General features: G+C 43.2%; 1 protein-coding gene and 2 long non-coding RNA genes across 3 annotated transcripts; 2 read left to right on the top strand and 1 right to left on the bottom strand.

Moving 5' to 3' along the window:
• Nucleotides 1-446: 446 nt before the first annotated feature.
• On the bottom strand, nucleotides 447-15,712 carry LOC134192314 (ADP-ribosylation factor-like protein 15). Its single transcript, XM_062661035.1, has 4 exons — nucleotides 15,636-15,712; nucleotides 15,442-15,586; nucleotides 9,384-9,443; nucleotides 447-637 (listed from the first exon to the last, which is right to left on the bottom strand). Exons 1-4 carry the CDS (start codon nucleotides 15,699-15,701, stop codon nucleotides 627-629), a joined length of 282 nt encoding a protein of 93 aa, XP_062517019.1. The 5' UTR covers nucleotides 15,702-15,712; the 3' UTR covers nucleotides 447-626.
• LOC134192646 (uncharacterized) lies at nucleotides 7,523-8,425 on the top strand. Its single transcript, XR_009971958.1, has 3 exons — nucleotides 7,523-8,103; nucleotides 8,161-8,262; nucleotides 8,318-8,425. It is a non-coding gene; the product is annotated as an uncharacterized LOC134192646 (long non-coding RNA).
• An 11-nt stretch (nucleotides 15,713-15,723) lies between the features above and the next one.
• Nucleotides 15,724-16,436, top strand: LOC134192313 (uncharacterized). Its single transcript, XR_009971926.1, has 4 exons — nucleotides 15,724-15,823; nucleotides 15,887-15,955; nucleotides 16,119-16,191; nucleotides 16,330-16,436. It is a non-coding gene; the product is annotated as an uncharacterized LOC134192313 (long non-coding RNA).
• Nucleotides 16,437-17,054: the final 618 nt, after the last annotated feature.

The raw sequence follows: 17,054 nt of genomic DNA, 5'->3' as shown, positions 1-17,054 counted from the left end.
CACTGTACTTCGCCGGTCCAGTCCGTCAGCCAACGTCCCGTAGGGCCTCGCTTTTATTTTCTAGCGCGCCTGTCCGCACCCCCGCATATGGCTCCACGTGCTCCGCCACGACGAAATAGGCATTTTATTGGCCATACATAAGATTAAGGCTCTTCGGCAGTCCCGGAAGACCTGTGTTACGTAGTCTGACATACGGGCTCGTTGTTCGAACACCTGCGAAGTCAACAGCGCGATTTGAGACCTTGTTTGGTGAGAGGAAAGTTGCATGGTGAACGCCATGCTAAGCCGGAAGTGGCAACTCAACTACGCAATGCAACACTGTGAAGTCGACACACTACTAGACGCCTTTCTCACTAGAAGCTTGTCTACTGTGCTATCATCGTACGGTATTGTCAGAAATCTAGATTCTTTGAGACGGCCGTGTGCTCATATCTACGAATGCCACTTGGTGTAATCACCTTGCATTACCGCTGATGCTAACGCCGGAATCGGCAGTGACTGTAAATGTAAGGCTACTGTACAGTGTACAACTTGTCAGACTACTTGCTAGCGTACGCGTATTCTACTGTTTAGCTTCTGGCTAATAAAATGTTGATCTGTCTTGAAAAAACTGTCTGATGTAATACTCAACGCATGTCTGTATCAGAGCAATAAATTAGACTACTGAACGTGTCTAGTACAGTATGTGCTACAATTAGTCAACTAATCAATTAATGTAATAACTATCTATTAATAATAAACTGTTGTTACATGCCTTTATAATGATTGGAAAACTGATCTCAATTGCATATTATACTTGTAGTACATACTCACTATTCCTCTAGCAAGAGACTCTCTCTGATGAATTTATGGTCGTGTGATAGTGATATTTTGATGATAATAATTAATGCTAGCTAAACAAGACTTTGGGTTGATTTGATTTCAAAAGCAGCCACTACCCACTGTTTCAACTCTTCTTTCATTTTCTGGATCTCTGCAGTGGTGCCACATCTAGCACAAGACTGGCAATCTCTTCCAAGATGAACAGCTTCTTCACTTTTTCTCTTCCCCATATTAGATGCGTACGTAGAGTAGGGATTTTATAAAATGCATGAACAAACAGTTCAGCCTCTACAGCTCTTCAACATCAATCCCCTTGGCCAGTTATGTCTCCTTATATTATCAGAACACTTACAACTATCAGCAAACTCGAAAATCAATTTGATAGAGTTACAGAAGAACAGAACAAGCGAACATTGTGAACTCATATTAAAAAGAAGTAAAGGAATATCGTAACTCGTTGAAAATAGCACTCAGCACAAAGAAATCTCAACAGAGTAGCGATATCCCACCTTATAAGACTGCTGAGGCGCAGAACCGTGGTATTTACTTGACGATTTATCTTACTCCCATTACTGCACAGTGCGTCAAGTTCAGGTCAGAAACCTAGCGTGTTTGCAGATGCACACCAGATTTTAGAATGCAGTAAAACGCGATCACATGCCCTCTTTACAATTTACTAGGTTGTTGGTGAAAGAACGCCAGAGACGGCAGTGCTCAAAAACTAGCGAGACGATCCCACGTGATTACTCGCAAATACGCCAGTCTATCAGCAGTTTTATTGAATGAGACTTAGCCAATATGTTGTCCTTTACATGCACATCTTCTACAGACAGTGATCTTCGTCCTAGCGTCCTTCTTTCCAGTAGATTTCCAAACGCAACTACGCCTAGAAAGGCGGAAAGCTCCCGGATATAAAAATATAAATTCTAGCCTGGCCTCCCCGCAAAACCAAGCCTTGGCTGACGAACTGAGTCGGAGAGGCGGTGCGTCTTCTTCGCTGCACGACGTGTAGCGCGTAGGTAGTGGGATGTTAGAAGATAGAACTCTGACTCGAGTGAATACAACGCGCGCGTGTGCGTAAGTGAGTACGTGCGTGTGTCTGTGCGCGCAATTGTGCGTGCCTGTGTGTGTGTTTGTGCGTGTGCGTGTGCGCGTATGTGTTGTCTCTAGAGTAACACGTAGACCTGCCCTACAGTGAGATTGTGAGATGGAAGCTACTCTGGTACGTGCCAGGTAGCTACTACTATCTAAGTGCCAGCGCAATTCCTACCGCCCATAGGGCAGGTAAGGGCTAGTATGAGTTATAACTGCTTGTACCCAATCCACGACCCTCGAATTTTCTTTCCTTGACATAAATCTGGAATTATTGGTTCCACATACCGGACACGTCGATCTCAGCACTATCCTACCGTTCTTTGTCCGCATAGAAGTTGGATTCAATGCCGGAGTCTTTCTTTTACACCTCATACAGTATGACACCATGGTGCTTTCCATATATACGGTTACATTAAAAATCCCCTACCACACGGCGTTCATTTCCCAACGACGGCACTTGGGTGAAATCGAGAAGAATATCTGCACGGAGCGCCCTTGCCAACGACGAACGATACGGTATAGGCAATAGTAGCTACACAGGACGCTATTTATATCTTCCAGCATACTCGAATTGTAGACGATGCCTTTTCCCGTCTTTTGCATATATTGGTAGACGCCATCACGAGGGCGCATCCCGAAACAATCCAAGTATTCCACATTTCGTCCCCCATCATTGTAGATGGCCACCTAATGGGTGTCATCACCATCAAAGTAACCTTCGAGGTTGATGACTAGAGACTCATTGATTTTGGACTTGTGGGGTAGGGTGTCTTTACTGTAGGTTCCTCTATAGTTGCCTACCCCGCATTTCTCGAGTATCTCGTCGATCTGTAAATTGGTTAGAGGTTTCCATTGAGTCGCCTCTTTTTTTCCACCCGGATAATCTCAATCCTTTGCCCACCCTACGGGCTCTACCACCGATACCCAACACATTTGCTATGAGAGATGCTGATAAGCCGGCCAACAAAGCGCCCAGAAATCCACCTTACTTGGTCGCGGTACCGGCCTTTCTTCTCTTCTTGCTCGCAACATCACCACTGGTAGGTTTCTTGGTGGCTCCAGAGATAGCACCCGATACGGCGCTCAATCCTAGTGTACGGAGTGCCGCGAGGCGAACTTTGACGATTATAGATGCAAATTCTTGGCAATATCGAGCCGATCGATCCACCGTTACTAGCTAGCGATCTGCGACTTGGAGAGTTTCAAATCGATGTTCCGCCGCTGGAAATTTGCCTTTGTGATCTTGTTGTATTGAGTCCTGGACATATTCAAGACATCACCTCCCAATAACTGAGGGTGATATAATTGTAGGGTGTAACCCGTGTGCTTCTGAATGGCATCTCGTAACACTTGCTTCTGACCATCCGTCAGAGTGAACCCGAACTTGACGTAACTCATGATTATAACGATCACGTTCATCTTACAGGCTCACTCTCTTAAACGTCATGTACGGATCACTCAATACTACGCAGTAGACGTGACAATCGTCGCCGTTGGTCAGGTTTCTACAGTTGCTCGCCAACTGCCATCATATTTCGAGGTCGGCCGTACCCATCTTCAGCCTTTCTCTGTGCTTGGACACGTCGACATGTACGATCCGATAGAGATCAGCAAAGTCTTCTACTGCCACTTAGCTTCTCGAATCCGTATCTGAATATTTCTTGATAGCTTCCTGGAGAGTACGCCCCCGAGTACTTTCGAAGATCTAGAGGCTTCGGCAAAGTTTGTCTCGATCTCTTTGTCTGGGTACTGTCTGTTATTGACACGCACGCTCAACCGTGTCAGCTTGGCATTGTCGAAGACTTGGTTGTTCAGGAGCTGATTCCCATCCCGCTCGACGGACGCAAACGCAACAAAAGACGTGTCAAGGTAATTGATCGCTGGCAACACCCAGGTGACTCTCCAAGTGGGGCTCAATTCGGCAGCTCCAAACTGATTTCTGTACACTCTAACTTGCTCAAAGTAGAGACTACGCAGCGAGTCTGCCACCAACAAAGCCTCCAGTTGCATCTGCATAGAGAGCGACGGTCAAACCTTGGGCATTAATACGGACAGATGCTCAATGTTGAATTTACCTGCAGCACTGCAGCGGTAAATCTACGGATAAAGTTGGCGGGCGAACTACTGTCTATGATGTAGGTGTACTTCACTCCCAACATAACCGTGTCGATATCCAATGTGAGCCTAACACGGCATTCAAGCGTAGGACCATGGTGACCGATTGGCGCCTATCGTGACCTCCTGCCTACTGCGGAATGCCCTGTTGTGCTTGAGATTTCTGAGCGTATTGGCAAAATAGAGAGCTCGAATATTAGCTTCATTTACAGCCGCGTCATCAGCCACGGTGTCTGCTGGTAGCAAAGCTGCTCCCGGAACACCAAACTCGTTGGGCTCTGCATCGCTCTTAGCAGTACCGCGATACCACAGCATATTGGTCGCTGTGATTCTACCGTAGTCGTCCGAGAACTGGACTAAATTCATGAGTGTGCTGGCTTGAGGTAGGCGCTGAGGCCATGTTTCCACTAGCTGCACCTTAAACTAGTTTAGCCTAAATGGGTTTAAGAACTAAACCAGTTCAAGAAAGCGACTGTTTCCACTAGGAACTTGCACAACCGGATGTGCAAAACAAACCGTCTAGGAACGCCTTATTTTGAAGTATTGGGCTGCTTTGTCGCCGAGTCAGAGCAACTGTTGGTTTTCACTAATTCAGCATCTTCTAGTAGGAATTTGCATGACGATGACCAAAGACACCGTCTTGTCTCTCTCCGTAGCTACTGATCTCTCCCCTTGTTAACGACCCTTACATCTTTTAAGGCAATCCTATCCCAGCGAAATAGTCAATAGCATCAAAACGACATTGTCAGAGGCCATCTACACAAGCGCGCTACTGTCACGTGACAGTTAAACCTAAAACATTTTGCTAAACCTACTTCGAAGTAGGTCTAAGAAATAGGCTTATGTTTAACATATAACTGGTTTAGTGCAGGTGGAAACAGGTCAATTCTTAAACCAGTTTAGCTTAAACCACTTGTTAAACCGGTTTAGGCACTAGTGAAAACGCGCCCTGATTGATGTCCTCGACTAGGTCACTAAGGTGGCCGTCGATTTGGTATTGGATAGACCGAAAGAGCGACCATCCAATATTGACAAGTGCGCATGCACGACGACATCGGTAGCGTCTTCCAACTTGCCTTGAACTTCGAGTACCGTTTTGTGACGAAGCAGGTATTCGTCCAGATCTCGGGTCTCTATTTGTTACTCTGCGAGCTTGTTCATGTTGGTAGAATCGTTGAGAAGGTATTCGATGTATTCAAACTCTGTGATCGAGTCGTCCTCGACGGGACTCTCAAACACATTTAGTAGGGGATACGATCTTTGACGTTTCCATCGCTATGTCGTAGGGTTACATAAAAATTCACTTCAATCGCTTGACACGACTACCGCGATTATATTAGTCAAGATAGCACGAGATTGACTGTCGATGAGTTCTTTGCCACGATTTTGCAGGACGATCTAGACCCGTGGATTAGATGTCAGTGTTTTGATCTCTTCTGAGAGAGGAGGGCTATTTGTCCCACTTTTATGGTCACGAGGTACTGAGCCTTGGAAATCGCTTCTGCGTCAATTCCTTGCCCGTGTTGATCGCTAATTGTTTACCAGTGCTCAGAAGTTGTCTTCCCCTGGTCAAAGCTTTTTTGAGTACCCAATTTGACTAAATCTTTCCCCGTGTTCAGAGCATTCTGTGTCCCTAGTTTGAGTAAATCCTTTCCTTTGTCCAACACAATCTTGGACCCCGTTTTCAATACCTTCTTGGCAACATCCAACACGTTGCCCAGGAGAGATCCCCAACGATTTTCTTACGATACAATAGATTGCGTCTGTACAACATGGTTGCCATTATACCTATAGGTAACATAGATTTGATGTGGAGAAACAACGTCGTTCTCTCGACGTTGAATTCAATGGATTTTCCATCCTGGTCTTGATGAGATAAGCGGGCAGAGAAAAACAAGGCAACGTTTAAGATCAGTGGAGTAGTGTTGTTATAATTGACTTTAGATCTTAACTGTAAAGTACTTCAATAGCCATCACCACTGCTTGACAGGGCATCGTTATTGGCTATTTCATTGTACATTGCTGCCACAATCTGGCTGTTTGTTACAGCATACATACATCTTGAGTGCACTCGTAAGCATCAGTGGACTGGAGCCCATTGCCATAAAGTGAACAGCTACTGCAGCAACAACTTGAAAGGAATTCCAATAGTGCTTAAGGTCCTGGCAACTGATCTGACCATAGAACTAATCTGACCATACAACTAATCTGACCACAGATAATGAAGTGCAATCTTCAGAGACCATCCATGACCGACAGAGGAGGATGGAATTTTGGGACAAGTATACAGTAACAAGGATCGGCCACCAGCCTGCCGCCTGGTAATGTGCATGCACAATGCATGTGGAATCACGGCATAAAGGCAACTGATTTGTACGACTGTTGCTTGTGCAGAACATCCAATAGTAAACGCTGCTGTTGCACAAATTGTTTTGCACACAAAGCACTAACAGACTTTCACATGCACTAGCTGAAAGGTTTTCATTAGTTTCAAATGCTTTCCCATGCAACATTCCCATAGCAGAAACATGCATTGGGTCTTTCATACCAATCTAAATCCATCTATTTACCATGGTCTACAGATAGTCTCGCGTAGCCAGACCATCTCCGCCTACATCCTTCCGCGAAAGATAGTCTGGGGATATGCCTATACAATTCTTGTTCTGCGCTCGCCATGAACCATGGAGGATAAAAACCTCTTTATAGATACCAGGAGGTCTAAGTAGGTGTCACGCAATCGCATTCTGCTCATTTCGCTTGTGTCATGCCTGTGAACATACACTAATTAGATATTCTTTCTTCGACATGTAGACCTTGAACTACTGCCTTGTTGCAGGAAGGACATACGTTTTGTGGCCAAATTGTCCGTGAGGCTGTGCTTCTTCACCTGTCCACGTTTGATTTCTATATCTATTGTCGTGATCTTGTGCGTCTGACGTAAGCATGGGACGTGCTTTTGTTTAGTCATGACGCTCTTTCACCGTCCGTTAGTCTTATTCAGTTGCTGCTCGTTTTAGCGTGTTGTTTGAATGCAGAGTGCCGCTATAGGAACTAAAAACGCCCCTCGATCAAAAAGCATGATCATCGTGGCTGTGGGAATTCACGCTTTTTTCTGTCTGTTATTGCGCTACTGTGTTCAACACGCTATTCAAAGTCCACAAGATTGATGAACGAATGTCTTCTCTTTGATTAGCAGGACGTCCATTCACAGGCACACATCTTTGTTAATTAATTACAATTGTAACTAACTAGTAATTAGCACACGTGAGACGAGCAGAATGCAGACCTCCTGCTATCTATAAAGAGGTCTTTATCCCCCATGATCCTTGGAGAGCGCAGAACAAGAATGGATTAGGCATATTCCCAGACTATCTTTCGCCGGAAGGATGTAGGCGGAGATGGTCTGGCTACGCGAGACTAGTCTACAGATGCATTAAACGATAATGGAATCACATCCAATAATCAGGCCCGGATCCAGATGGAGGGTTCAAGGGGTTTCAACCCCCTCTTTTCCAATAGACGTGGTTCAATTTCATATAATTTCATTAGAAAAGAGAAAATTAGTAATGCTATAAATAGCTGCTACCAGGTCAACCCCTCTTTCAAAAATTCTTGGATCTGGGACTAAGTAATACATGCATAGGGATGAAAACTTAAACTAAAATGCAAGGTATTGCGAACAAATTGATAAAACAAATTCGCGGATTTTTTCCTGCTCAAAATACTATTCTACAATAAATATGGAAGGAAAGACTTAATAGTGTACCCTATAATGGCTACAGTAACATCAATATTGAGTGAATGAATCATGATACTATATTTTTCAGTGCTGCTGTGTTCTGCAGTATTGCTGGCACTTGTGTCTTCAGATGCTAGCTATTAGCATATGGATGTAACACTGCAAAAACTGCTATTCTATAATTGAAAGCTATGAATCATAGAAATGGGACTTCAAAGAAGTCACGTGACTTACAAGGAGTGTATGCTAACGAGGTTCAGTTTTCACCAAATCTCTATGGCTATCTATGCCAAAAATGACCACATATGGGTGGCAAACTTCAGGAATGTATGGTATGCAAGCAAGTGACTAATCATGACGCATTATTCTTTTTTCTTTGTTGCCAGCAGCAATGGAAGACAATGGCCAGGCAGCCAATCGCTACTTGCTGTTCCACACAAGAAAAAAATTTAGCCAAGAAAACATCAATTTTGATTGGAAACAACAGAAACGTATTTCAAGTAATGCTGCCTGGAAATCTATAAGCATCTAATCTTGCTGCCATAGAATGCGCACAACAGTGAAGGGTGAAGAGCTACCTACAGGACTTCGTTACTAACGCAAGTCGCCAACTATGGATATCGCAGATATTGTACGTACGTAAATTAATACAATATGTATTTAGATACACAATTTAGACTGTAAAGACCAAGACATGCAAAATCTATAGCTAGAGCGTTGGAGAAAATTAGAAGGCTGACCGAATGCTGCAGTAGAATAGCGATTTTTAAAGTTTAAAGCTTAAACTTTTATGAGTCATGCATGCATAGGAAACAAGGTACGTACAGAAATAGTACATCTCTACAGTAACTTATGGATCTCTACTAGCTGAATATACTGTCTTGACAAAGCAATTTGCCAAAGTTTCAATTAATTTCAACTCAACTCTACTCTAGATAGAAGCTACTACCAATGAGTATTGCTTCATAGCTTTGATTTGATGCGACGTTTGTCAAAGGTTCACGTATTACTAGTATATAGCCACTAAACGTTACGGTATCTTTATATACGCTGTCTACTTCTAGTGACATCATTTTTAATAGCTTAATGCTGAGTGCGCTTCCGTACACACCAGTACAGGAACCACAAGGGGGGGGGGATACAGAGTCACCAACCCCACATCTACAAGAAATAGCCCCTAATCTCAAACGCCTTCCTACGCCACTGAGACATGTGACACTACAGCTTTACTTCCAGTCTGTAAATGCTGCCATCATACATCACTGTAGCAGAACTTAGCAGTTTGGCACTTTCTTACACCTGGCTGGTGTTGCTTCATGTTCCAAATCAAACTTACAACTCAAACGTTACCTTTGTCACACAAAACTGTTTGACATGCGATACAACTGGAAAAGAACCTCGAATACACTGCGACACTGCCTTGGAGTACAAAAACCAAGCACACAATTAAAGTATTAATTAACATCCTAAACCGGGAAAATATAAAAGGCAGAGAATTAAAGTCAGACAAAGGGTCCAACAATGGTCACATTTTAGAGAGCTCTAAGCGTTGGATCATAAACTATATGGCCAATGATACATTTTAAACTACATTTCAGACTACAGCACTTACCACCCAATTCTTGAACATTCAGTATGGCACTTGGTAATCCAACAGCTTTTAGTGCAAACCCTGTCAAAACAAGAAGATATACTTCAATCAGCCATCAACTAAATCAGAACGACCAAAATAATTGGTAACTTCAAATTTAGTAAAAAAAGAATACAGGAAGACCAATTGCCCCTGCATGCTAGCTGAGACTACCTCATCTGAAATGAGTATATATAAGTCTACCTACTAGTAATGGAAGCTGTGTTTACACTGTCGCTTCCACAGCTATGAAGCTTCTGAAAACCACGACAGAACTGTCATAAAGAATTTATGAATCTAGATGTTATTTTCCCTTTTAAGTATGCAACTTGTAAAATCTATTTAAAAGCATACAAACAACTGTCGTTTCATGTGACCACAAAGTCTGTAAATAGTCTGTACTCATCAAAGTGCAGCAACGAGAGTTATCACATGTGGGACATAAATATCACTTACAGTTATGTAATGTTAGGTTCCCATATAAATGTCATAAGCCACAAAAGCAATTGATTTAGTGTTAGCAGTTGCAGACAGATTAGTTCTGTTTTTATTTCTAACAAGACCTGGCAATCACAAATATGAATTACATTGCTCTAGTAAAAACTCTTTCAGCAACATTTCACTTATTTGATTGGTGGTTCATCCATTGTCTCTGGTTGCCACGTACAACAAATCACAAATACTGCTGGGTGATTAGACTGCACTAAAGGCGTGGCACATTCCTGAGCAAGACAGACATAGTCAGACAACCAGCTAGCCAGCTTTGAATGTCTCTTTGTTAGACATCTACTGGTACACATATTGTTTCTGGTTTTTTTCTGACCGACAGGTTGCAAAGAGGAAACACTTCAAAGTACATCCTTTGGCCTCTACAGAGACAATCATGTCACACTCTGACTCACGTACAAAATGGTTATGCTACAGTCAAAAATGATCATGTTCAGTCACAAATGGTCACGTTGCAGTTACAAATGATCATGTCTCAGTCGTCTCAAGAGCAAGGATGTTGCAGCGGTTGTAGACTGTGCCTTTACTGTGGGTTTGAGACGTGTTTTAGAACACATATGGCAGCAGCATAAGCGTAGTGAGGTACTGCCTTCATTTGCCACGTGACCAGCTCCTTCACAATGCCTCAAAAGTAGCAAATAGTGGGGTTCTAAAGCAGTCACTATAGAATTTGCTCTACGGTGACTACGCTCTGGTGATTATGTTATTGAAATTGCCTTCTCTATCTCCGAGTTCGCACAATCAACCATCTTACTTACTAGACCAGGACTGGCTCCAGCATCACTTGCTACAAGAAACAAACTTGCTGCTAAACATCAATCTCAAATTCAAGAGCTAAATAGCAACGTCACCTCAACTCAAACCACTGTTTCTTTCTCTAAAGATGTCTTGTTTCAACTGTTCAAAATTCTCCCAGAGGGTCTGGATGTGGACCATTTGGCTGGAGATATGAACTTCTTAGATTATTGTGGGCAACTGCATGCTCTGTCAGCAATCTTCTTTACAAAACTAGCTGCATGGTTGCTAAGGGTTAATAGCACATCTTCTGTCGGCATCAAGGCTGATAGCTTTGCCCAAGAAAAACAGGAATGTTCGACCAATGGTTGTGGGAGAGGTTCTACAAAGGATTGTAGCAAAGGCAGGTTGCCACACCTATGAAGAAATTCGTAACCTACAAATTTTAGGGAGTAAAACCACCTATAAAATTTTCGCTTGGGCCTATATGAATAAATAGATCGTCAAACAAGTCCTAAATGGCTCATGATAATTACAGTGGCCGGTTTCGGTTTACATTTCGCGTTTCGCATTACGTCCATTTTGCATTTCGCGTTTCATCCATTTCACATTTGTGTCATTTCTTGGTGCAGCATGCAAAGCAGAATGGTTGCGATGCCAGTATACTTATAGCAATATCCTACTCATTCGCTGCTGCGACAAAATCATTCTCTTCTTATTTGACAGCCATTCATATGGACAAATCGGTTAATGCTCTTGCTGCCATCGTTGACCAGAAATGAATGAGTTCCTAAATGCAATACGGCTTCTGTTGCTGGTACCATACCGTTTGTTCAAGGTCTGTAAAGAATAGCACAGCTTACGATTGCTAGTTCAAATACCTAAATGACATTTGAGCAGTAGAAACATGAATATTGTGTATCTACAAGCAATCACACTTGCTTTGTGTTGCATCTATTCAGTACAGTCAAACCTCACAAATCCGAATCGTTGCCAATCCGAATTACCTTGCCTTGCGTACCCAGATCCTATTGGGCAACCTTATCCGGGTTGCGGTTATCTAGTTTTCAGCAAACGCACGCATCTGACTATTTTCAATCTTCGACTGTCACATTATTTAGAAGTACCGTACTAGTAGTTGCAGCGGTGTCCTTTACCACAAACATGACATATGTGTAGAGACACATTAATGCACCAGTGGTCTGGGTGTCCGAGGCAAGGTCTGGACATTCAAGGATACGCGTTTTGGCATATTTGGTAATTAGAACAACTTAACTAATCTGAACGAGGCTTGGCATGAGCTGTTTGGATTAGCGAGGTTTGACTATATACAAAGGAGCATTTAAAACTGTTTTGTGAGACCAACACTAGATAGCGTACATTGTAGGACTTTGGGCATTGCAGATAGAAAATACAAGGGCGTGGTCTCAATAACACTAGAAAGTGGGTGTGTTACTTATGAATTTTTGGTGGAAAATGTGTGGCAACCCTGCAAAGGCTACATGCACTCAGCTTAAAAACGACGTTCATTTATCTCCAATTCAACATAATGTGGCTGCATGTGGTTGGTGCAGTGTACAAATGCTAACTCGATCATCATGTTCAGCTTGCCCTTGAAGCCAATTCAGCTTGGCCACTGCTAAAAACTGACATGTCTAATGACTTTATTCTGTTAGCAAAGCACACTCTATTTGTGAAGTAGAGTCATCCTTGTCAGAAGTATAGCCTCAAGTCATGTAAATGTATGCTGAGACAAATGATCCTATATCAGATGGGCAGGCACAAATCCAGAGCCCCAAGATGGGGTGCCCGATTACTATCAATAAAATAAAAATTGATATTAGTACAAACGTTGCCTACAAAACCTCGGTAGTTATGATATGGCACTCCGCACTAAGCTGCAAAGTAGCCATCTGAGCTGAGAAAATGGACTGATTCCACCCTTTGGTCACGATTGTTTTCTAGCAAAATCATTGATGACTTTCTCGTAGTACATTTCCACGTCGTAGTAAAAGTGTAGCAAGGCAACATCGTTAAGTCTTGACTCTGTTCATTGTGAAATGCAGTTAAGTTTCAAGTCGTCGTAGTCCACTGATGTTCCGTTCACAACAAGTGGTTAATGGCAGGGTGCAAGCGATTCTCAAGAGTGTATTTACATTTGGAAAATACTGTTCATCTGCACCGGCTGCTCAAGCCTGCTGCGAAGTTGAGGGAAAGTCTTCAATTTCAAAAACCTGAGCAAACGTTCCAACATACCAGCTCCTCGTCAAATGTCGCAGGACTAGGCAGGTCTGTCTGGTAAAACCCTCCACGCTCTTCCACGTGTCTTTTCCAGAAGGGGTCTCTGTCTGTACGCATAGCTAAAGGTCCAAACACTGACTTCTTCATTGTTTCAGAAAATTGTTCCCTGCGCAATGGCACAAACAAAAAGATATTGTCAAGATCTCGACAACATTTGAGTCAAAACACTTGCTTTATTTGACCAAGGATTGAAGTGATCCAGAAACAGAATAACGATATAGTTCTTCTGTATAAAGTACTGACTACTCTTTTACTGTCTCTGATGAAACATTTGCGCGGTTCCATCTGGATGTCTGTCTGTAACGCGCCGATCAACATGACACCGGTCTCGGATCATCACGAAACGCGGTGGCCCGGTTGAGTTCGACCGTGGGGATACTAGACATTATACATACAACGACAGCAAATGCATAGAGTGCAAACTGCGCTGGCTGGAGTGTGTAAAATGCATACAGTAATAGGACGCGTGTATTATAAACGTGCAAAGCTAAATTGCTCTGCCCATAGGACGGGGTAGGACTAGTAATATATACTACAGAGTTGTTGTCAAAACTATTTCCATTTACCTCGCCTTCATTTTGCTTAGAGCTGTTACTTCCAATGCAAACATTTTCCGAGTGGACATGCACTTTCCGGAGAACCACACTAAAAACTTTTTATCTCTCACTCCGAGTGAGACCTAAACTGGTAACTCTTCTTAAAAATGGAGTGGTTCTGAGGACCAGATAGAGACCTTCAAAACAGTTTAGATCCGTAATTTTTCTTGAATCTCATTATACTTCTACTGTTCCAGTAAAGTTCTGGAACAGATTAATTCACAATGCAAAAAGAAAGACCCCAATTTCAAAGTTGATCACGTGTAGTATCACGCGCTATTGAGAGTGCCAGCTAGAAGCCAGCAAAGGAAATTGAGTGTCAATCCCACTGACGCTTCCCTCCCCTGTGTAGCCCTTGGCAAGTCCTATCTGCGTCTTGTCTTTATATATTCTCTAGAATCTTTTAGAGAATTTCTATAGAATTTTTTCAAAACATGCTCACTGTGTTGGGGGGGAACGTGCACCGTGCCTGGGTCTGTGCCTGATGGGAGCTGACACTGTTGTCATTTGAAAAAAGGGGTGCATCAGGGGTGCGTCAGACTTCTCTAAATTTATAAGGTAGGGTCAACCAGGGTAACTCCATGACCAGGGCAACTCCGTGAATATCTAACCCTGTTTGAGCGTGAAGTGTCTTACCTCAGTTTAGGGTGTGAATCTCTTCTACCATTAGTAAACTGCTTGACGTAGGATTATGAGCAAGTCAATTGCTACTTGAATGGACGTCCGGGACGGCGAAGCTACAGCAATAAAAACGCCTACACTGAATAGCAACTTCCTAGGGTACAGCAAAAGATCTAATAGGTATGCCTTATTTGCCACTACCACAATAGACGCAGCAAAGAAACGTACTCAAGCAAGCAATAGTTATAACCATTCGTAAGTTGTAAGTTGCCAGAACCAAACTCTGGGTGCTTTCACACAACGATTCTAACCTAGGTTGACTCTAATTGATTTAGTTCCAGACGCCTTTTAACTAATTGGTCTTAGGTAATAGCTTGGCTAACCTAGGTTAGCGCTAACCCACGTGCAAGGTAGGTTAGAACTCGGTCGCTCCACCTACAACTCGGTCGCTCCACCTACAACTTGGTCACTCCGCCTTCTAGGCATAGCAAAGAATGGCGCATTTTCTAGAATGTGCTACAAACGCTTCAAAGCTACACGGGCACGTCTTCAGTAGAAAAGGAGAAGGCAAAGAATAGCGGGTGGGCAACGAGAGGTCCTTTTTATAACTCTCCTAGTGTTGCTGTGCAGAATGTACAACCAGATGTTGCTTGTAAAGATCATGTCTCTAGCGAGAGGACAAAACTCTCCAAACCTTCCAGACATTGACGGGACAACAATGACAAGATATACATAACTAGTATCTAGATTGGTTAGTGGGTCATTTCTGTGCTGTGTGAACGCTGCTCAGTGCTAACATAGGTCTATTACCCAGTAATTACATGTTCCATATGGTAGTGTTTACTTAGCTAGCTTAACCTAGGTTAACGTAAGGTCAGTGTGAAAGCACCCTCTGTCACCAAGTTGCCCCACCCAGAAGATTAGCAGCGCCCAGGAAAGTCCCGAATTATTTCAAGAACGATTAAGATTTCAGAGATGGTCACCCACATGCTGATTGGCAGAAGGCTACTGCTCCATACGATAGTAAGATCAAGCGACTACAACACTCATACGTAGCAATATACAGGGGTGCATCAAATTACTCACGGAGTTACCCCGGTTTACACTAATGTAATTATCGCGTTGACAACTTGTACATGCAAACAGGGTGTCTGGAGGATTTGCCACTAGGACGGAAGATTTCCGGAAAATTTGCTGGATAAACAATAAACCACTTCAGTTCAGTTCTACTAGAGTCCTCTGATAACAGTAATATGTGTAATATAGTATTAGCAGTGCACCTGCGGTTGATGACACGGATACATCTTCATTCGTCAAAGTAGCTAAAATAGTAGACTTGCCGGCTCCTTCGAGGCCAAGACAAATAGCTGAATATTCCGGACGTTGCGTCGTGTTACCCAGGCAGACACACAAACTCCGACAGCACTGTGAAAATATATAACTCAATAACGAGTAGCTTCCTTAGATTTCTTACTCGTGAGAAGAGAATCTTCAAAACTGCGCAGGCGAGCTGACAAGTTTGACATGAAGAATAAGACATCTGTAATACCGCGCGTTAACTTAAGACTAAGTTGTCACGTGATATTAGTAGGCACGGTACACCTACTTCTCGTTAACATGTCGTTCAGAGGGTTCAAGAAGCAGATTAACAAAGCGAACCAGGTCGTTAGATCATGATAATGGTCTGCAACGTGCGAGTGAAATTCAGTTGCGTCATATGTTTAGTACTTTAGCGAGAAGATCTTCAATGCCGAGGCAACCAAGCTTGATGAAGAGTTCAAGGAATTAGAAACGGTGTGTGCCAGTGTACTTAGTACCTACTTGTCTCGCGAGCTCTCGTACTGTCCAGCGTCGCACGTTTGATCGCAAGTTAGCACGTACTTGTCTGGGCACAAGATTTCTTTTAGCGATTTCTTTCAGTAGGTGCCAGTGACATTTATGTTGTGTTTTCTGATAGAAAACTGACGCTACGGCTGTTGTGGTGGAGCACTTGCAGACCAAAACTAAAGAGTTTCTGCATCCTAATCCGGGTAGGCCAGTTGACGAGTGATGAACGTTCTCTGGCGACGGGCCAGAGCGTTAACTAAGATTTTTGTGACTTTTTCGTTTTCTTTGATGTGCCATTTCTCACTTTTGCGTTATTCTGTTCGTTTGCTTGTCCTGTGTAGGCTTGCCGAGCCAAGGAAACATGAGTTTCTAACGTATAGTCTCAGAGTTTGGCAGCAGCATAGTTTGAAACTGATGAGCATGATTATAGCCTATGATGATGATGATGGTGATGAATTCAGGGCTCTCCCCAGGATTTCAAAATAGCGAAGCGAAGCGAAGCGGAGACGGACGGTAGCCTTGGCCTCCCAGACCTGTGTAGCGCTGATTCAAATGGAGGTCTGGGATGGTACCGCCTCTTCTCAATATATTTGCGGTCGGTCCTAGGACCAGCATTAGTGTTCAATTTCATAAATGCATACCTTTTCAATTACGGCTGTAATCAACGAAGACATCTCATGCATGGCGTGGTAGTGATCTGCTGTCTACCAAAGAGTACTGTACACAAACGACGACTTGTAGTAAGCTCTTCACGCCAAATCACGTCCCTACACGTTGTAGTTTGTATTATGCGCCTGTTAACGGTTAGTAATGACACCTAGTAGCAGAGCCGTTTGTTCTAATTTACGAACCGATGCTTCGACGTCTAGACTTCTTCATGTCTACTAGACAAAGTCTCACTGTGAATTCACGGCGAAGTTTTGTCATGATTTCACGGCAAGGCACATCGAATCTGCGACAAGTCACAGTGGATGCGCGCATCGCGAGTCTGCGGCTCTATTAGTAAAAGAAAGTGTTTATTAATTCATAGCGTCCCGTACATGTTCCCTACTAACACACAAGTGAT

The sequence above is a fragment of the Corticium candelabrum genome, chromosome 16, assembly GCF_963422355.1.
Source record: "Corticium candelabrum chromosome 16, ooCorCand1.1, whole genome shotgun sequence".
In the NCBI taxonomy this organism is placed as follows: domain Eukaryota; kingdom Metazoa; phylum Porifera; class Homoscleromorpha; order Homosclerophorida; family Plakinidae; genus Corticium; species Corticium candelabrum.
The sequence above is the reverse complement of the archived record's forward strand: the minus strand, read 5'-3'. Positions and strand labels throughout refer to the sequence as shown.

Bases quoted from the DNA above. Each gene is read 5' to 3' on its own strand.
- LOC134192314 (XM_062661035.1), bottom strand. From the start codon at position 15,701: ATGTCTTATTCTTCATGTCAAACTTGTCAGCTCGCCTGCGCAGTTTTG. The intron at 15,587-15,635 runs GTAAGAAATCTA...ATATTTTCACAG, and splicing joins TGAAGATTCTCTTCTCACGA to TGCTGTCGGAGTTTGTGTGT. The intron at 9,444-15,441 runs GTGCACTGCTAA...TTGTTTTGACAG, and splicing joins ATCCGTGTCATCAACCGCAG to GGTTTGCACTAAAAGCTGTT.